Raw genomic sequence first — 21,682 nt, 5'->3', positions numbered from 1 at the left:
CATGGTTGCTGTAGCAAAATCAGAAATGTATAGGAGAAGAGAAAATGAACATCAATGATTATCTCACCATCCAGCTTAACCACTACTCATATTTTGGAACATATACTTCCAATCTTCTAATCCAGTCCTTTTAAAATCCCCGTCATTTTTTGACAATGGAATAATTACATAAAATTAGTTTCTGTGGTTAGGTCATGCCTGGGTTTTTTGTTTTTTGGTTTTGTTGGGGGAGGTTGTTTGGTTTTTTAGAATACAAGTGTACACCTTAACATTATGCTTCTTGGACATTTGTATGTCTTCTTTTGTGAATTTCCTATTTATATCCTTTGCTCATTTTTCTAATGGGGTAGTTGTCTGTTTCTAACTTACATTTTTAAACTACTACTACTAACCCTTTTTTGTATATTGCATTTGTAAATATTTTGGTAAATATTTGCATCATCTCCTTATCCCTTGCCTTTTAACTTTCTTCTAAAACTTCTTAACACCTTGATCCACACCTTCATTTAGATATTCTCCGTTCTGCCTTTTTCCTATGCAATCTCCATTCCAGTTGTATTCATATTATTTTGTTCTCATGAATGGTCATTTCTCATTAAATAAAAAAATTTTCACCTCTGAATAATGACAGTTACAACTTTAGGCAATTGTGGGATCACTTTTTTCTTCTTCTTCTTTGGCTGCCTGGCATCATATGGAAATTCCTGGGCCAGGGATCAGAGCCCAGCCACAGTTTCGGCCTACGCCACAGCTGCAGCAACGCTGGATCCTTAACCTGCTGTGCCAGGTTGGGGATTGAACCTGTATCCCAGCGCGGCAGAGACAACACTAATCCTGTTGCACAACAGTGGGAACCCTTAGGATCACTTTTTATATGAGTTACACTAACTGTTAAAAGATCAGTGCCAGAAAAATCCAAGGAAATTAATCAATGCTCTGTTCTCATCTTCTTGGACTAAACAGTAACCTTGGATCCACTCAACTACTTTTCCTGAAATAATCTGTTTTCACTTGGCTCCTAAATTAGCCTCTGCTCTGGGTTGCCCTTGTTCCTTACTGTTCCTTACTAACCACTCCTTCTCCAGTGTTTTTTCTTTTTAGGGCCACACCCTCAGCATTTGGAAGTTGCCAGGCTAGGGGTTGAATTGGAGCCGTAGCTTCGGGTCTACGCCACATCAACACAACGCCAGATCCAAGCGACGTCTGCGACCTACATCACAGCTCATGGCAACACTGGATCCCTAACCCGCTGAGTAAGGCCAGGGATCCCAAGTCCTCATGGATACTAGTTGGGTTAGTTACCACTGAGCCACAATGGGAACTCCTCCAGCGTTTTGTTTTGTTTGCTTGTGGGTGTGCTTGTTCCTTGGCTCGCCACTCTCCAGTCTTCATGGGAAAGTGCCTCAGGCCTTGATCCTCTAACTAGCTTTTCCACCCTGTCCAGTTTCACCCTTTCAAAGGCCATGTCTAGCATGAAATCCCCTAAGTGTATATTTCTAGCCCTGATCCCCCTTGAGCTCCAGTCTCAGATATCAAACTATACAGGGGACCTATCTACTTGTCCATAGTGGGCAGCTCAAAGGTAAAATGTCCTACAGAACTCTTGATTCTTTCCCCACCAACTTCTCCTTAACTCCCCCAGACCCCCTATTCCCCCCCCCCCCCCCCCCGCAATGACATTTAATCCACTCTGCCATTGGGCCAAAACCCTGGAGTCATTCTTAATTGTTCTTTTCACACCTCACACAATCTGTCAGCAGGTCTGGTCTAGCCTGTCTCCAGAGTATTTTGAATTGAATTACCTCCCATCACTTCTGCTGCCACCACCCTTGTCCAATCTACCATGACTTCACTCCCTAGTTACTTCCTAGCTTCTCAGTAGGCTTCCCACTTCTGCGCTTTTCCCCTGAAGGCCCCTTTCCAAATAGGACCAAGAGTGATTTTCTTTTCTTGTTTGTCTTTTTAGGACCAAACCCGTGGCATATGGAAGTTCCCAGGCTAGGGGTCGAATCAGAGCTACAGTTGCTGGCCTACACCACAGCCACAGCAATGCCACCTGTGACCTACACTGCAACTCACAACAACACCGGATCCTTAACCCTCTGAGCAAGGCTAGGGGTAGAACCACATCCTCATGGATACTAGTTGGGTTCTTAACCTGCTGAGCCACAGCGGGAACTCTTTTCCTTTTTTTTTTTTCCCAATTTCAGTATAGTTGATTTATAATGTTGTGCCAATTTCTGCAGCACAGCAAAGTGACCCAGGCATACACATATATACATTCTTTTTCTCACATAATCTTCCATCATGTTCTATTCCAAGAGACTGGATATAAGAGTGACTTTAAAAAAAAAACATGTATCAGATTATGTTATTCATTTGCTTGAATACCCTCTACATTGCACTTAGGAGTAAAATCCAAACTCCTTTCAAAGACGTCCCATGATCCACTCTTACCAACTCCCCTACGTGACTCCTTGCCACTTGCCGCTTTGTCTAGGACACACGTGTCCTTACTGAGTACCTGCTTCAGGGCTTGTCTCTTGTTCAGGCTGCTGCCTGGCTGCCTTCTGCTCATCACTCAAGTCTGAACCCAAGGAGTGGCATCCTTGTCACAGTCCTGAACAAGACTCGGGCATTCTCGAGTCCATTGCTGGTTTTCTTTTCTCCTCAGGTAGAAACTATTTGAAACAGGAGTCCCCTGGTGGCCCAGCTGTGAAAAGATCTGGCAGGGTACTGTTTCATTACCACCAAGTGGGAGTGGACACCCAGGCTTCTCACTGGGCTCCTTCCACATATGAGAAGGAAGGGCTCTTCCTGTTGGGTGGCAATGGGAGTTTAGGCCCCCTGGTAGGTCTCTGTTGTCACGGGCGGGAGGGGGGGGGCACAGGGGCAGGAGTGCCTCATTCTTGCTGGGCATTCCCCGGGTGGTCTCCACTGACACATTGGGAGAGGCTTTGTTACCATCCGGAATCAATGAGAACTTCTCACTCCGTCTTCTCTGACCTCACTCCAGTGTGGAGTTTAATTACAGTCTGTGTGTGGAAACTTAAGCTTCCCCCTTGTTCTTTGCTAGCAGGGGGGTGGGGCCAGCGATTTCTGTGGTGTGTGGCTGTGACAGAGTGGTTATTGTTTATATTTTTCTGTTCTGCTAGGCTGTCCTCGTCCTGACCCTTTGGGTAATGTAGGGGGTTGCATGCTCCCCTCCCCTCAGTCCTGCCCCAAGATGTGCCCATGTTCTAATTCTCCAAATCTGTGAATATCATCACCTTATCAGGCAAAATAAGTGATTCTTAATTTTTTTTTTTTTTGGTCTTTTTAGGGCTACACTTGTGGCATATGGAAGTTGCCAGGCTAGGGATCCGATCTGCCACAGCCACAGCAACGGCAGATCGGAGCCCATCTACTACCTACACCACAACTTGTGGCAATGCTGGATCCTTAACCCACTGAGCGAGGCCAGGGATCGAACCCATGTCCTCATGGACACCACATGGGTTCTTAACCCACTCAGCCACAATGGGAAAATAGGTGATTAAACAAAATAGGATTTTGAGAGGAGAAGCTTACCTGCGGTTATCTGGCTTGGCCCTAAATCCAATGACAAGTGTGTTTGTAATAGTTGAATGATGGAGATTTGATAGATAGATAGCAGAGGAGGCAATATGACCACAGAGGCAGAAACTGAACAGTGTGGCCACAAGCCCAGGACCACGTGGAGCCACCAGAAGCAGGAAAAAGAAAGCAACATATTTCCCCTACAACATTTGGAGGGAGCACATCCTGCCAGAATTTTTTTTTTTGTCTTTTTTAGGGCTGCATCCGCAGCATATAGAAGTTCCCAGGCTAGGAGTTGAATAGAAGCAGCCATCCTGATTTCTCCTTGCTGCTTATAGTAAAATGCAAAACAAAAGAAATAAACTGAAGAAATAACTGTTAAGGAGAAAAGAAGCAGGATTTGATGATTTAGAAGATTTGCTACTTATCCATATGGCAAAGGATGCTAAAATTGGAGAAATTTACCTTTGGAAAAGTTTGTTTTAGAGAGAAATCCAAGAGTTTAACTGGACAATCTTTTGGTGAAGAGATTATGTGTGTGACTCACTGACCCACTCAGTCATCTCAGCAGGAGCCAGGAATAGAGGTGGGTTATCCAACAAAGACCTATGGATCTTTTGTCTAAAGGTGTGGACCCCAAGGCATATGCAGGAGACCCATGAGATTATTGAGACTGTTATAACAGCAGAAATAGGCTTGGACTGAAAAGGACAGAGGGAGGATGAAATAAGTCTTTTGGACTTTAAACTCTGCAGGCAGGAAATGGTTGATAGAGTTACTTGGTTGCTAGCTCATCTGCTAGCTGTCAAGAAAAAGGAAGAATGATTCTGAGGGCATATTCTGATAGGTGCAAAGGCAGTGGCTGGAGGAGCAGGCCTTGAGGCCTTGAGGTAGTGAGTGCAGAGGCAGAGGCCTCTGAAGCTGCCTTGGGTTCACTGGACAGAGGGTCAACTGTCAGGAAATCATTCTCAGGACTTGAAACCTAATGGAATTGACCCTGCTAGATTTCAGACTTGCATAGGGCTGGTGACTCCTTTGAATTTCTCCCTTTTGGAGTGGGACTGTCTGTCACGTGTCTATCTCACCATGGTAACTTTTTTTTTTTTTTTTAAGTGCCAACTGTGTGGCATATGGAAGTTCCCAGGCTAGGGGTCAAATTGGAGCTGCAGCTGTCGGCCTACACCAGAGCTCACAGCAACGCTGGATCCTTAACCCACTGAGCAAGGTCAGGGATCGAACCTGTATCCTCATAGATACTAGTTGAGTTGGTGACCTGCGAAGCCATGATGGGAACTCCAGAGCTGATGATATTTATATTTTGGTCTTGGAGTTGACTATGTCTTGGGTTCAGACTTTTCAGGGTGGGATGGATAGATTTTGCTCATGAGATGAACATGAATTTGGGGGTGGGGGGGTTACATAGTGGCCTCCCAAGAAGAAATGTCCATATCCAAATCCCCAGAATCTATAAATAGTGCTTTGTATTGTAAAACATGAGATTAAATTAAGGTTCTTGAGAAGAGGTACTTATCCCAGATTATCCAGATCAGCCCTAAATTTAATCATAAGGTTCTTATAAAAGGCACACAGGGGAGAAAGTTCCCATTGTGGCTCAGCAGTGACAAACCCCACTAGTATCCATGAGGACATGGGTTCGATCCCTGGCCTTGCTCAGTGGGTTAAAGATCCACTGTTGCCATGAGCTTCGGTGTAGGTCACAGACAAGGCTTGGATCTCGTGTTGCTGTGGCTGTGGTGTAGGCCTGCAGCTGCAGCTCTGATTCATCTCCTAGCCTGGGAACTTCCATAATGCCACAGGTGCAACCCTTTAAAAAAAAAAAAAAAAAAAAAAAGGCACATAGGGGAGATCTGACAGATAGAAAAAGAGGTGTCATTGTGACCACGGAGGCAGAGATGCAGCCATGAGTCAAAGATCTCCTGGACTTACCAGGAACTGGAGGAAGCAGGGAATGGAATCTCCCCTAGGGACTTTGCAGGACTTGATTTCACAATTCTGGTCTCTGGAACTGTGAGAACAAATTCTGTGTTAAGCCACGTAATTTGTGGTGCTGTCACAGCAGGCCTAGGACCCTAACAGCTGGGTTAGGTCAGGCTGTCACAGCTGGAGAGCAGGCATCTCCATTTGTGTTTGTTGGTATCCGTCATGGACACAAGACGCAAAAGGAACACCCAGGACCTTACCACCTTGTCTCTGCTCAGGGCTGAGGTCCCTAGCTGGTCTGCCTCCTTCTCACTACCTTTCAGTCTTTTTTTTTTTTTTTTTCTTTTTATGGTTGTACCTGTGGCATATGGAGGTTCCCAGGCTAGGGGTGGAATTGGAGCTGCAGCTGCCGGCCTACACCACAGCCATAGTAACAGCAGATCCGAGCCATATTTGTGACTTACACCACAGCTCACGGCAACAGTGGATCCTTAACCCACTGAGGGAGGCCAGGGATCAAACCTGCATCCTTGTGGATAATAGTCAGGTTCTTTTTAGGGCTGCACCTGCGGCATATGGAAGTTCCCAGGCTAGGGGCTGAATCGGAGCTACTGCTGCTGGCCTACACCACGGCTCATGGCAATGCGGGATGGCCAACCCACTGAGGGAGGCCAGGGATCAAACCCAAATCCTCACGGACACTATGTTAGGTTCTTAACCTGCTGAGCCACAGTGATAGCCAGTGAAGTCTTCTTATATTTATAAATAAGGTCCAAGGATCTCAGCTGTACTTAGCAGGATGAATAGGAAAATACATCTGCTCCACCTTTCTGAAAATGCAAGTCACACCTCCAGAGTTTTTACTTTTCAGCCAATTAGCATATTCCACTCATATTAATCTTCTTAAACATTAGCTTTGATGATGATGTTTTCTTGCTTGAAATTCTTCAGTGAGTTCCAATTGCCCATAAAATCAGCCTCTGACTCATAGCTCAACATCCATTCCCTTCAGACCTGACCTGTCCAGGCCTCCCCTTCTGGTCTCATCTCCCACTGCGTTCCTCACCAGGGTTTCCAGAATCACGCTTTCCCAAACTCCAGTGCTTTGGGATGTTATCAATGTTATAGTCACAGAGGGAGAAAAAGGAAAAAAAAAAAAAAAAAAAAAGGCTCTACTGTAAAATGAGTTGGATAAATGGTGGATTTACACAGAGTTAAGCCAGTTTATTATCACAGGACTTTCAGATACTTTAATGAATCAGTGCACGGTGTAAATTTCTAAGAGGCAGTTAAAGTGTGAAGCGGTTCTCAAACTTACTTGACAGGACACCCACGGTACTGCCTCCATGGAAGGCCTTCGGTGAAACTCTTCCTGTCCGACTCTCTTCTCCAGCCCAACCTGCCTATTTGTTATCGTCTGAACTCATTTTGCTTGCCTGCTGTTCTTGCAAAATGTCAAAGCTGCAGTGCTGGTGCCCTGTCAGTCTGCTCAGACACTATGCAATTTCATACAATTTTCCACTGAACATGCATTGTAAGTTCGTTAAGTCCTAACTGGAGGTATTGTAAAAATAGAGTGTGGGATTTGAGTTGTGTCACAAAATAGAGAATCTATTTTTTAAATAAAAATCGACTTTGTAATAGAAGTTGCTAGAAGAGGTGAGAACCGCCTCCTGGCACACCCCCTGCCGAAGGCACACGTGGGAGGCTTGGCGCTGAGGTCAGCAGACTAATGGGTGACAGACACCCATCTTTTCCTTCTTCCTTCTCCATGGCAACTCCTGCCAGAGACTCTCCGGAACCCACAGGGAGGGAGCTGCTCCTCCCTTCCGGTCTAGTGAGGGGCTCTGTGGCTGGCAGGACTACAGACGGGGTGGATGGCACTCACTTGCAGCCCTGCTGAAGGAAGGGACAGCCACCAAGGTCACAGGGAGCAGGAAAACATTAGCAGCAGTGAAAGGAGAGGCAGAGGGAGGACGGGGCCGGGCTGAATTCACGACTTCTGTTTCAGAGACACTGAATCCAGATGAGACACTAGCAGTGAAGACAGGTGGACCTGGGCCTCGGGAGACCAGGAGGGGTCAGAAGGGGACGGCTGGCACCAAGTACCCTTCAGACTTTGTCCTGAAAGTCACATTAGACATGCGCCCAGGGGTCTGAGGGGCAACCGCACTTGGAGCAGTTTTTTCTCCGAGCAGAGGAGTGGCCACCAAGGCTCTGTCTTCCTAGACGCCCACGCCTGGTGTCTGCATCTGCTGGCCTCTGTCATGGACGATGTCCCGTGTGCAGATAGACTGCTGGCAGGGCCCACGGAGGGCCGCACTCTTGGTCCACGGTGACGGTCACATGCCACAGCCAGGCCGCCCATCAAGGTCAGGGCCATCCACTGTCACGAGGCCTGCTCCAGGCTGTTCTGCTCCTCCTCCACCTGCAGCCAGCTCCAGTCTAGGGACTAAAAGTCAACAGGCTCGTTAGAAATACAGCAGCCACCTCTACACCTCGGGGTGGTTTCCTCTTCCTCGCACAACTTAGGAGATTTAGATCCTCTCGTTAATGACAGTGCAGTTCTCTGCAAGCGACCCTTGGGCTAGAACTGCATATTCAAAACGGCACAGGGACTCTTTTTCAGACAGCCTTAGAGGCCCTGAGAGTCTAGAAAGACCATCTGAATATCACTGCAGCTCACGGCCCTTACGCTCACTGGGGGTAGGTGGTACCCAGGGGAATCCTGGCCCTGGAGTTCCAGCCGCACCAGATGAAATGGTCTGGCCACACTCCCTTTCCTCTGGCAGAAGTGCAAATGGGCAATGAAAGGATCAAAACACCCAGGGCCCAGAGGAGGAAGAGCAGCAAGAAAAGAACTGAAAGCCCTGAACCAGAGAAGAATAAGTAAGAGGTGATGACAATTGGCGGTATTCCCCTGCCTCCATTCTTCCCCAAACTGAGAAGTTCAGGGAGGGGTGGGAGAGGGGAGGAAGGTAACCAGCAGGAAAAGGCCACTTAGAGATTCCAGGGGATGAATTAGCATCTTTTCAGTGATTTCAGCTCTGTTTTAACGTCCCTGCATTGGGACTTGTTTTTCTTTAGTTAGCTTCCTTGTAACTAGCCCTGCTGACAGCTGAGCTCTGAGGCCCTGAGAAGTGGGGTGGTGCCGGGCTCTTGCTCTGTCCCCAGAGTCCAGCACTGCACCCCACCGCACAGATGCTCAGCAACGGCACAGGGGAGCCCAGGGGGTGGGGAGGCGGGGAGAGGCCCTCTCCCAGTGATGCTACCTTCCGCCTAAAGATAAGCATGGTGAGGATTAAATGACATAACACATGTCAAGTGCCTGTGCGCACTCAACACCCGTCAGCATTGTTATTACGGTGAACGGTAAGAAGCATGTACTAGAAAATCCTAATGTGCACTGAGAGCGAGGAAGTCGCCTATCTGCTCTCTCTCATCTGCTGCAGGAAGAAAGGGCGTGGAGCAGCTGGGCCACAGGCCATTACCTTTAAGCTCTGGTCCTGCTCCTTCATCGTGTCCTGCAGCACATTTTCCAGCTGGGCGCACAGGCTGTTTGCTTCAGCCACGAGGTCTTCACTACCGGAAACGAGCGGATTATTAGAAAGTGGGCCATATCAATTTTCCAGAGGTGATACGACTATTTACAAATACGCTTCAGTGCTTTTGACATGATTTCAAAAATTAAAGAACAATTATTCTGACGCTGAGTATCTTTTTTTTTTTGTCTTTTGTCTTTTTGTCTTTTGTTGTTGTTGCTATTTCTTGGGCCGCTCCCGCGGCATATGGAGGTTCCCAGGCTAGGGGTCGAATCGGAGCTGTAGCCACCGGCCTACGCCAGAGCCACAGCAACGCGGGATCCGAGCCGCGTCTGCAACCTACACCACAGCTCACGGCAACGCCGGATCGTTAACCCACTGAGCAAGGGCAGGGACCGAACCCGCAACCTCATGGTTCCTAGTCGGATTCCTTAACCACTGCGCCACGACGGGAACTCCTGAGTATCTTTTTTTTTTTTTTTTTTTTGGTCTTTTGTCTTTTTAGGGCTGTACCCACGGCATATGGAGGTTCCCAGGCCAGGGGTCCAATGAGCTACAACTGCTGGCCACAGCCACAGCCACAGCCACAGCAACGCAGGATCCGATCCGCGTCTGTGACCTACACCACAGCTCACGGCAACGCTGGATCCTTAACCCACTGAGCAAGGCCAGAGATGGAACCCGTGTCCTCATGGATGCTAGTCGGGTTTGTTAACCACTGAGTCACGACGGGAACTCCTGAGTATCTTTTTTTTTTTTTTTTTTTTGGTCTTTTGTCTTTTTAGGGCTGTACCCACGGCATATGGAGGTTCCCAGGCCAGGGGTCCAATGAGCTACAACTGCTGGCCACAGCCACAGCCACAGCCACAGCAACGCAGGATCCGATCCGCGTCTGTGACCTACACCACAGCTCACGGCAACGCTGGATCCTTAACCCACTGAGCAAGGCCAGAGATGGAACCCGTGTCCTCATGGATGCTAGTCGGGTTTGTTAACCACTGAGTCACGACGGGAACTCCTGATGCTGAGTATCTTAAAACTCCATGTTGGCGTTCCCGTCGTGGCTCAGTATCCATGGGGATGTGGGTTTGATCCCTGGCCTCACTCAGTGGGTTAAGGACCCGGTGTTGCCGTGAGCTGTGGTGAAGGTCACAGACAAGGCTTGGCTCTGGCATTGCTGTGGCTGTGGCACAGGCCAGCAGCTATAGCTCCTATTTGACCCCTAGCCTGGGAACTTCCATATGCCACCAGCGTAGCCCTAAAAAGCCAAAACAAACAAAAAAACCCCCGCCATGTCACTGCTCAAGTGATTTCGTTCATCTCATTAAACCCTGTTCTTAAGTCCCAATCCATCTGGGACCATTAATGCTCACATGAAAAAGCAGAGATCCCTGCTTAATGAAAGAAGTCAAAGAGCTCCTCCTGACTTAATTAGATTCTCTCTGAACTGGCAAAGATCTCTCCCAGGAGTTCCTGTTGTGGCTCAGTGAGTTAAGAACCCAACATAGTGTCCCTGAGGATGCAGGTTCAATCCCTGGCCTCACTCATTGGGTTAAGGATCTGGCGTTGCTGCAAGCTAAGGTGTAGTTTGCAGACACAGATCAGATTTTGCATTGCTGTTGTTGTTGCTGTGGCTGTGGCGCAGGCCTGCAGTTGCAGCTCCGACTGGACCCCTAGCCTGGAACTTACATATGCTGCGGGTGCAGCCCTAAAAAGGAAAAACAACAACAACAGCAACAAGAAAACAAAACCTCTCCCAAATCACATTTTCCAATTTTGGAAATGGAAAAAATACACAAGACCACCCATTTTCCCCAGGTTTCCACAGCTCCTTCAGATCTAGAAGAAGCGAGTTCTGGGACTGATACATTCACCATGCTCTCTCCTTTTCCCTGATAAGAAATGCACCCACCGGACTGTGGTGACACAAGGGACAGGCAAACAGGCTGTCTGTCCTTTTTTAACCTCTGCTCTAGGACAAGGAGAGCCACACAGCAGCCTGTGGCCCCAGGGTGGCTTTTCTAGTGCTTTGAGCATCTTGTGGAGGGAACGTGACTAGTCCAGGAAGGGCCCTGAAGCTCCTCCTCTCACTGTAAAGGGGTCACTGATGGAAGGAACAGGGCGAGGTTGCTTGGCCCCACCCACGGGCAACTAACCAGGCTTGGTGCCAGCCCCAGAGGCCCTGTAAGAGGCACAGCTGGACCTCTTGGTCACCTTCCTCCAGGAGCTTACAAGAGGTCGGGAAGAGAAGTTAGAATCCCAAACAGCATAGGCTACAAAACTCCACAAGTGCAGGAGTTTTTCAAACAGCTTTATTGAGATAAATTTACAAGCCATAAAGTTCACCCAGTTAAGGTGTACAACTTGGAAGTTCTAGGATGCTTACAAAGTTCTGTGACCATCACACGGATCCAGTTTTAGAACATTTTCTTTTTTTGTCTTTTTTTTTTTTTTTTGCCATTTCTTGGGCCACTTGCGCGGCATATGGAGGGTCCCAAGCTAGGGGTGGAATCGGAGCTGTAGCCGCTGGCCTACGCCAGAGCCACAGCAACGCGGGATCTGAGCCGAGTCTGCAACCTGCACCACAGCTCACGGCAACGCCGGATCCTTAATCCACTGAGCGAGGCCAGGAGGCCAGGGATCAAACCCGCAACCTCATGGTTCCTAGTTGGATTCGTTAACCACTGCGCCACTACAGGAACTCGTTTTAGAACATTTCATCACTCAAAAAGAAACCCTGTGCCTGGTGTCAGTCATTTCCCATTCCCTCTCCCACCTGCCCTGGGCAATCATTAACATGTTTTCTTTTTTTCAGTTTTTTTTTTTTTTTTTTTTGCCTTTTTAGGGCTGAAGCTGCTGGCCTATGCCACAGCCACAGTAACACCAGATCTGAGCCGAGTCTGCGACCTACACCACAGCTATGGCAACGCTGGATCCTTTGACCTACTGATTGAGGCCAGGGATCAAACCTGCATCCTCATGGACACGAGTCGGGTTGTTTCCGCTGCACCACAATGGGAACTCCCAACCTATTTCCTACGTCTAGGTTTTGCCCACAGGAACCGATTTGATTTTCACCATCTCTGGGGCCTGGGGTCAGGCACAGAGAAGGTGCTGTGTAAGAGAATGAACCAGAAACAAAAACTCTACAGGCAGCTTGGGGTTAACAGATACAAACCATGGCCTTCGGAATGGATTAGCAATGAGATCCTGCTGTGTAGTACTGGGAACTATATCCAGTCACTTATGATGGAGCATGATAATGGGAGAAAAAAGAATGTATACATGTATATGTAACTGGGTCACCATGCTGTACAGCAGAAAAAAAAAATTGTATTGGGGGAATAACTACTAAAAAAAAAAAAGATAACTAAAAAAACCAACCAAACAAAAAAACTCTACAGGGGGTCCAGGAGGAGAGTGATGGCCACGCAGAGGCGGGAGGGCTGGGGGAGGGGAAAGCAGAGGGGAGCAGAGGCCCGACGGCTCTAAGGGCTGGAGGAGCCCTCGTTGTGGAACTTTGGGGTGCAGAACTTTTTTTTGTCTTTTTGCCTTTTCTAGGGCCGCTCCCATGGCATATGGAGGTTCCCAGGCTAGGAGTCGAATCGGAGCTGTAGCCGCGGGGCTATGCCAGAGCCACAGCAACACAGAATCCTTAACCCTCTGAGCAAGGCCAACGATCAAACCTGCAACCTCATGGTTCCTAGTCAGATGTGTTAACTACTGAGCCACAAAGGGAACTCCTAGTGTGCAGAACTTTAACCAGCTGGGGCTGGTTAAACACAGGACTGCTCTGCCCTACCCTGATCCCCTGATCCAGAACCTGCATTTCCACTGATTCCCCAGTACTCGCTGATGCTGTTGGTCTGGACCACACTTTAAGACCCCCTGGGCCAGAGCAAGGCGTCCGGCCGGGACAGGGGATCAGCCTGGAGAGGGTCTGGGAAGGTCTGAAAAGGCTCAGGCTTGATCCCTGAGGCAGTGGGACTCCCTGACCGGTTACCAAATAGGAATAACTTGGACAAAACAGTCTTCTGTGAAGACTGATTTGACGAAAGAGGGCCTGGAGGCAGCACAAGAGATAGGAAGCAGGGAGGAAAACCTCACCGTATGGGCTTTGGTGCTGCTCCCACTTCTGGCAGGAGTGCATGCAATGGGCAGGGCAGGGAGGGATCTGTGACTTGTGACTCAAAGTGGAGATGGGGTGGGGGGGGTGCGATGCCTTGGGGCACAGGGCACGGCCAGAGAGCCGACCATGATGGATGGAACAGAGGACACCATGGGACTGACCAGCACTTTCCATACGCCCATTCAGCAATGAGCAACCCAACCTTCAGACAGGGAGAATTTTTTAAATGGCCACACCCGTGGCATATGGAAGTTCCTGGGCCAGGAACTGAATCTGAGCCACCGCTGCATCTTACACCACAGCTGTAGGAACACTGGATCCCTAACCCACTGTGCCAGGCCAGGGACTGAACACCAGCAACCCCAGCCACTGCAGTCAGATCCTGAGCCCATTGCATCACAGTGGGAACTCCAAAGACAGGGAAACTTTAGCCAGCAAGTCAAGAGGGGATCTGAGAGCAAAACACATCTGCCCCCACAGCACCCAACACATGGAACAAAACACCAAGGATGCAGAGTCGCTGATGGGTGACATGGCCTGTCTGAGAAACATGCACTTCCATTCTCACGACCTCTGGACACACCCATACCTGCTGCTCATCCCACGGCTGAGGGGGACCTACCTTTTCTTTTTTCTTTTTCCCACCCATGCCATTTGTAAATTCCCAAGCTAAGGGTTGAAGCGGAGCTACAGCTGCCAGCCTATACCACAGCCACAGCGAAACCAGATCCAAGCCACATCTGCGACCCACACGGCAATGCCGGATCCTTAACCCACTGAGTGAGGCCAGGGATCGAACCCTCATCCTCATGGATACTAGTCAAGTTAGTTAACACTAAGCCAACCACAGGAACTCTGGGGACCTACCTTTTCTTGATGGCCTCAGGTAAACTGTCGGGGGCAGGGCAGGGCTGCGACATCAGCTGGCTGGGGTGACTCAGGCGAGAGGCATTCATGCTGTCCGGGCTTCCGCTGACAGGACCACGGACCTTGCTCTAGAGGACAAAACCAGAAAGGAAGCTGCACGGTTTCGGAACAAGGGGATGACTCAAATCTTGCATCCACGCCAGGGTATTTTCTCACGATGACTGGCCTCAAGACACAGGCCCTTCCTGGAGGAGACGGGTCACCATCACTATCTGAGGGCTTGCGTTTCAGTCCAGCAAATGTTTCTGGACCCACATGTGCACTTCTGGATAAAAGGGTCTCCCTGTTGAGGGCTTGTATTTGCAGGCCCTGTTTTTCATCAGTTTGATTGCTTGATAAACTCTTACAAGGAAGCTAGAAAGAAGGTGTGTTTACTCTTTCCACGTAGAAGACAGACACATAAAGATCCCAAGCGACTTTCTGTAACTCGCCTCATCCATGGGATAGCAGGAAAGCCAGGCGCCCAGGCTGTGGCAGCTCCATCTCAGAGCCAAGGCCTTCCACCAACAGCTCCTACACCTCTCACACCTGCAGTCCCGACATGACCTGTGACCTCTGCAACCTTCTCAGCACCTTCTGCCGCCTCACCCCGGTCCCTCTCCAAGCTCCAGCAAACTTCCTCTGTTGGCCCCAGGAGCTTCCCACTGGCCCATCGTTCCTCCCTCCCCCTCAGGCTCTTATTCTGGGGACCTATCCAGCTCCACATGCTCTGAGCCAACCGAACATCCAGGGCCAAGTTCACCCAGCCATTCAAACACCCAGTTTCACCTCGCTCTTTGCCCTTCTGCCATGTCTTCCTCACTGATCATCTCCCGTGGAGACCCAGCTGTCTGTCCATCCCCCCAACTCCTGCTCTGCGTCTGAGACTGTGATGGAGGTCACTCCTCTCCTCCCAGGACCATCATGTTCCATGAGGACGGCAGGAGAGGCCCCTTCTCTCAGGGAGAGCCTCCAGCTGCCACCAGAGTAATTTTTCTATTATTGTGATAATTATCATTGCCCCTCCTGGAAGTTCTTGGCCCCCAGGGATTGAACCCAAGCCAGATGAGTGACCCAAGCTGCTGCAGTGACAACGCTGGATCTTCAACCCACTGCACCACAAGGGAACTCTCAGAGTAATTTCTCTAAAAACCAAAGGGGATCACATATTCCCACTCTTAACTTCCCTCCAAACAAAAAGAGAAATTAAGTCCTGCTATGTTTCCCCTGTGCCTTCAAAATAAAGTGTGGCCGCAAAGCCAGCTCTCCTGACCTCTCTAATTTCATCCCCAGTGAGACCCCCCCACCACCCGACACGCCACTCTCACCTCCAGGCCTCTAACGTTGCATCCCTACCTGGCCGTTCACCTGCCTCCCTTGGCTTCCTCTCCAGGCGACCTGTCCTGGCGCTCCCTTGACCCCCTGGCCTTCACGCCATGGTTCCTGCTTACGATGCCTGCTCTAGACTGTTCTCGTTCATTCCCGGCATGCCCCTCACCAGACTGTGAGCTCTCTGGGCTGAACACCACGCCTTTTCCCTCCTGCATCTCCAGCTCTCAGCACCCTGCCGGGCATGGCGTCAGTGCTCAATAAGTGTCTAGTGGACGCAGCTGGCGGATCAGGTCAGCACCTCAGCACCTCGACCTGGCCTCTTCACCTCTGCCTCCTCACCTCTCTTCTTGGCTGTCTCTCCTCGTTACAGGAGATGTCACCCACCCCCCCTTCTGCTCCTGCTCCTGACGCTGACCTCCCACTGTCCTCAGACTGGGGACTTGCTCCCATCTCTGTGACGCTGGGAACACCCCCCACACACACCCACACCCCCAGGACGCCGTCTCCTTTTGCCTGGCCTGCAGATATGCTCCGTCACCATGATCCTCAAAAGCCCTGTCCTTGTGTCCTGCTTCCGCCTTCAGCAGCCACACTCCCCGACTGATGACTAAGTCACTCCACTGTCAACTTCCTCAGCACCCCCACAGCTGGTGCCTGCACCGTGGGTTCGTCCTTCCAGCTCTGGCTCCAGAGACATGGGTCTTCCCGGCTCTTCCCCCTTCCCTGTCCTGGGCTCTCAGAGCAACATTTAGTGGGATCACAGCTATGTTAAGGCCATGGGCCCAGGAAGTACGGGCTGCAGTGCTGTATGGCATGGACAGGAAGGGGACCCTTGACATGCACTGTGGGGGCTGCATGCGGATCTCCAGGAACCTGAGCATGTGACCTCATTTGGAAAAGGGATGTTTGCAGATGAGGTTAAAGATCCTAGGATGAGATCACCCTGGACTATCTAGTGGCCTAAATCCAGTGAAAAGTGGTTCTTCTTTTTTTTTTTTTAATGGCTACACCCAAGGCACATGGATGTTCCTAGACCAGGGTTTGAATCTGAGCTGCAGCAACGTCGGATCCTTTAACCCACTGTGCCAGGCCAGGGCTAGAACCCCTGCCTCCCCAGCAACCTGAGCTGCTGCAGTTGGATGCTTAACTCAGCCACAGTGGGAACTTTGGTGATATGTTCTTATAATAGACACACAGGTGCAGTTCCTAGTAGCTTAGCAGTTAAGGATTTGGAATTGTCACTGCTGTGGCTCAGGTTCGATCCCCGGCCTGGGAACTTCCACATGCCATGGACTGGGCCAAAAGGATAAGAGAGAAAGAGACACAGAGAGGAGAGACAAGTGGAGAACAGAGGCAAAGACTGGAGAGGTGCAACCACAAGCCAAGGATGCCGGGAGCCACTGGAATCTAAGAAGAGACAAGGTTCTTCCCTGTAGCCTCCTGAGGGAGCCCAGCCCTGCCCACACCTTAACCTTGGACTTCCAACCTCCAAGTCTTAAGAATGGCTATGGTGAGTGTCACAGCAGCCACACTATGAACAATAACCCTCACCCTACCCTGCCCTGTTCCCGCCAAGTCCTGGGGCAGAAAAGTGGAAACTGAGCTGCAGTGGCTGAGTCTGGGGGGTACCCACGGTCCCCCTCACAGGCTGGGGACGGGGGCACCAGCCTGGCCACCAGGGACTCACACAAGCGATCTTCAGGAGGTTCCAGAGCTCCTTCTGCCGCTTCTCCTGAAGCCGAACCACGGTCTTCTCGTCCTCGTTCATGAGACTCACTACCTCCTCCACCCTGGGCAGCAGCTCCAGGGCCTTCTGCTTGCAAACCACCGTCTTACTGTGAGGGACAAACACGACACCGGCAGTGACATCTGCGCTGAAGGAAGTGGGACACAACCCCGGGGCAGTCCAGGCGCCACGGAGCTGCCGCAGACGGACTCCCTCCCCAGGAGGCTGGATGTGGGAACACGGGCCTCCCTCCAGCCTCGGGTCGGGGAGGCGGCTGATACCTGAGCTGTGTGTAAATCACTCGCACTTTCTTCTCAAAGCCCTGGATGGCCTGGAGGAGCAGCCGCACCATTTCCTGACTGTCGCCATCGGTCCGCTGGTCTGCAAAGAGGGATGGGGTGGCGCGGTCCGCGGGTGGCCGGCCTGGTGTCTGGGACCGAGGGGCCAAGGCGGGCACCCCACTCACCTCGGGGCTTTTCCCTCAGTCTCCGATAAAGTTCCCGTGCCTGCTCTTCTCTGTAACACACAGAGAAGCAGCTCCGTCAGGATCTGGGGGAGGCAAGCTCACCTGAAGCACCAGAGCCGAGTCCTGCCAGCAGGGGCCTGACTGCTAGAAGCAAGACGGGCAGCTCGTCTTGACTGGAGGGAGTTACTGTTCCGGGTGGTGTTTCAGGACAGAAGGCTTCCCTCATTACTGGAGCTCAAACACCTCCTGGGTTTAACCAGAACCTTAAGGACAGGTGTCCCCACCTGCTCCTTAGGAAGTCCCTGCCTGCTTGCTCCTGCAATTGTGACTCTCGATGCTGTCACTGGACCGAGGCAAGAGAATGAGGCCCCCCAAAAACTCAGGCCCCGGAGGAGACACAAAGGCCTCTCCCTGTGTGCCTACCAATGAGACGGGATCACGTTCTCAGGGGTGACTTTTGTTGAAAACTAGAGCCTAGAGGGTTAAATAATGAGATGAGATAGACTACAAGTAGTTATGTTTCTTTCTTCTTTTTTTTTTTTTGGTCTTTCCTTTTTATGGACACACCCATGGCACATGGAAGTTCCCAGGCTAGGGGTCCAATCGGAGCTGCAGCTGCCAGCCTATACCACAGCCACAGGAACATAGGCTCTGAGCCTTGTCTGTGGCCCACATCACAGCTCACGGCAACAGTGGATACTTAACCCACTGAGTGAGGCCAGGGATTGAACCTGCATCGTCACAGAGACAAAGTCGGGTTCGTAACCCACTGAGCCACAATGGGAACTCCAGTAATTACATTTCTGATGTTCGGGCTTCTTGTCCTAAGAATCCTGGTACAAGCCACAGAGGACACCACTGAGCCTGGATGAGAGCTCCTGGGAGGCTGCCTCGGCCTGCCTGCCTGCCCTTCTCGGAGCCATGGCCAAAGCCTGATCAAGACTGCAGTGAAATTTCCAGATCCCACCTTCTCGACTGGCCAGGCTCCTTCCTGCTCTACTTTCTGCCCCTGGGGCCTCGCCTGGGTGAGGGTGGGCTGGGTGGCAGTGGCATCACACCTGATACTTCGGTAAAGTCTCCTTGTGTGGCAGGAGCTGCACTACTGCTCTAGGCGTTGTCTGAGTTGGTCCTCACCACCAAGTGGGGCTTGGAGTGACCGTGGTTTGCCCGTGCTCATCTCCAGACGCACCCACACGACTGCCCAGGGGCCGGGCTTGCACACACACACAGAGACACGAATACAAGCACACACACCCCCCTCGGGTGGCACTCACAGGTCGTCCAGCGTCCCGCCCTGCTTGCGGCCCATGGGGCTGCGCTGCAGGTCCACGATGTCGGTCTGCAGGGCCATCATCCGCTCCACCAGGTGCTTCACCTCGTTCTCCTGCAGGAAGAGCTGTGCTGAGGCCACCAACGCAACAGAGGTGGTCAGGGAGAGCCCTCTGGCCTCATCTCGGACCCCCGCCCCCCCCGCCTGACCCCAAGTCCTGGGGCTGGATTTTGGGTCTGCCCCCTTGAGCGGACTGGCCCTCGGGCAGGTCACCTGACCCTGAGCTGCAGGGTCCTCCACGGAACCCAGGCTCCTCCAGGGGCCGCGTTAGGCAGAGATGAGATGGAGCTTGTGCAGGATCTGGCCTGGTCCCGTTATAACTTATCGCTCCCAAGCGGGGAGGCCCAGATACTTTATCTCAGGAGTTATGGCCCAGACAGGGAGGGCACTCACGTTCCTGATGTCCAACAAAGTCCAGTTGATGGACACCCACCTTTAAGGATGCACATCAGTACCGACTTATAGAAACAGGTTAAGACACAGAGATGAAACTGACGCTCCTTGCCTAAGCTCACACGGAACGTGGGGGAAAAGTCCAGAAAAAAGGACTGGAGCCCAAGGTCTTGCACTCGTGTGAGGGCCACTGTCACATTTCCTTCCCCTGCCTCACAACCAGCACTTTTCAGTGGCATCTGCCTTACACTGTCCTAAGACTTTCTGCTCAGACCCTTTCTTCCCCATGGATTCAGTGTCCCAACAAGGTTGGGAAAACCTCCGGTGAGATGGAGTGTTGCTCCTTCATCCCGGGCCCTTTCGCATGGGCCGAGGTCTGCACTCCCCCAGGACACCCCACGTCATGCTCCTGAATCAGTCCCTGCAGATCCCAAACCCCCTTCCTTCCCCTTCAACTCCCCCCAGCCCCCGGCGCTTTCCAGCAAGTCCTAGCTGAAGGCAGAGAGCTTGGTGAGGAAAAGCTAAATGTTTTTTCCCTTTTTTGGCTGCACCTGTGGCACAGGGAAGTGCATGGGCCAGGGATAGAATTTGAGCCACAGCAGCAAGTACGTCACAGCTGCAATGCCAGATCCTTAACCCGCTGCACCACAGCAGCAACTCTGGAAAAGCTAATTTTTTTGGGGGGGGGGCTGCACCCGAGGCATGTGGAAATTCCCAGGCTAGGGGTTGAATCGGAGCTGCAGCTGCTGGCCTATGCCACAGCCGCAGCCATGCCAAATCTGAGATGAGACTTCAACCTATGCTGCAGCTTGTGGCAATGTTGGATCCTTAACCAACTGAGTGAGGCCAGGGATCGAACCTGCAACTTCATGGATACTAGTCAACTTCTTAAGCCACTGAGCCAAAATGGGAACTCCATGGAAAAACTAATTCTTTTTTTTTTTTTTCTTCTTCTTCTTTTTAGGGCCGAAACTGAAGCATATGTAGGGTCCCAGGCTAGGAGTCAAATTGGGGCCATAGCTGCTGGCCCCTCGCCATAGCCGCAGAAACTCAGGATCCCAGCCATGTCTGTGACCTACACCACAGCTCACAGCAACTCTGGATTTCTTTTTTTTTTTTTTTTGTCTTTTTGCTATTTCTTGGGCCGCTCCTGCGGCATATGGAGGTTCCCAGGCTAGGGGTCTAATCGGAGCTGTAGCCGCCAGCCTAGCCAGAGCCACAGCAATGCGGGATCCAAGCCGTGTCTGCGACCCACACCACAGCTCACGGCAACGCCGGATTGTCAACCCACTGAGCAAGGGCAGGGACCGAACCTGCAACCTCATGGTTCCTAGTCGGATTCGTTAACCACTGCACCACGACGGGAACTCCTAACTCTGGATTCTTAACCCACTGAGCAGAGCCAGGGATCGAACCTGAGTCCTCATGGATACTAGTCAGGTTGGTTACCACTGAGCCACACTGGGAACTCTGGAAAAGCTAATTTCTGATATGCAAGCTCGACCCAGGGTTCAGTGAGAAAGAGGAAGATGGCAGTGAAGAGCCTGGTACCCTGGGCAGGGCCTCGGACCTGGGGGCCCTGCCTACCCGTCCGCAGAGCTCCACGGCCTGTTCCATCTCCCTCCAGGCCAGCAGCAGTTTGTCCGATGCTGGGGAGAAAAAAGGAGGGAAAAATGAAAAACAAAATGAAAACACCCCCACCCCCACAATCCAAAACAGAGATAAGCAACTCAAATAGGAGAGGACAAAAGAAACCTCAGAAAAAGAAAAAAGAAAGAGACTATCCCTCCAGACTTTTTTTTTTTTTTTTAGGGCCATACCTGAGGCACATGGAAGTTCCCAGGCTAGTGGTCGAATGAGCTCTATAGCTACCAGCCTAGGCCACAGCCACAGCAGTGTGGGATCCTAGCTGCGTCTATGACTTGCTCAAGAACTCACGGCAACACTGGATCCTTAACCCACTGAGCGAGGCCAGGGATCGAACCCTCGTCCTCATGGATAGCAGTCACTTTTGTTTCCACTGTGCCACAACAGGAACTCCCCTCCAGACTTATTGTAAAGGGCACACTCACTGATCCCAAACTCTGTCTGCTCGCTGTACTTCTCCAGGTCAATCTGGATGCTGGTTTTGAAGAAATCAAGCTTGGCCTTGAGCTGCTGGGACATGGAGGCCATGGAGTTCTTCATCTTGGACAGGCAGCTGTTGTTCCGAAGCAGATTCATCCTGCAGCGGCCATGAGAAACGGAAGCTTGGGGCGCCTGTGGGATCTGAGCGCCACTTCCCGTACAATAACAAAATGACCCGAACACCACCAGCAGGCTCTGCTATAATTAGCATCATTATAATAAGAGCAGCCAC

At 51.0% G+C, this 21,682-nt stretch overlaps 1 protein-coding gene across 6 annotated transcripts in view; it reads right to left on the bottom strand.

The window, feature by feature from the left end:
* Positions 1-6,702: 6,702 nt before the first annotated feature.
* The window catches only part of IKBKB (inhibitor of nuclear factor kappa B kinase subunit beta), a 59,449-nt gene continuing 44,469 nt past the window's right edge, over positions 6,703-21,682 (bottom strand). For 4 of the 6 annotated variants that reach the window (XM_085002510.1, XM_021077170.2, XM_085002509.1 and 1 more), the window contains 9 exons: positions 21,396-21,547; positions 20,911-20,972; positions 18,875-18,984; positions 17,601-17,650; positions 17,416-17,515; positions 17,096-17,243; positions 14,038-14,165; positions 8,991-9,081; positions 6,703-7,951 (listed from right to left, as the gene is read on the bottom strand). In XM_085002510.1, coding sequence (XP_084858636.1) covers positions 7,889-7,951; positions 8,991-9,081; positions 14,038-14,165; positions 17,096-17,243; positions 17,416-17,515; positions 17,601-17,650; positions 18,875-18,984; positions 20,911-20,972; positions 21,396-21,547 — 904 coding nt within the window. In that variant the 3' untranslated portion in view covers positions 6,703-7,888. 6 annotated transcript variants of the gene reach the window in all.

This window comes from Sus scrofa, chromosome 17, assembly GCF_054392235.1.
Source record: "Sus scrofa isolate SSC_HxYL_T2T_F1_AM1 chromosome 17, Sscrofa_HxYL_maternal_Yorkshire_Landrace_v2.0, whole genome shotgun sequence".
NCBI classification, from domain to species: Eukaryota; Metazoa; Chordata; class Mammalia; order Artiodactyla; family Suidae; genus Sus; species Sus scrofa.
The sequence above is the reverse complement of the archived record's forward strand: the minus strand, read 5'-3'. Positions and strand labels throughout refer to the sequence as shown.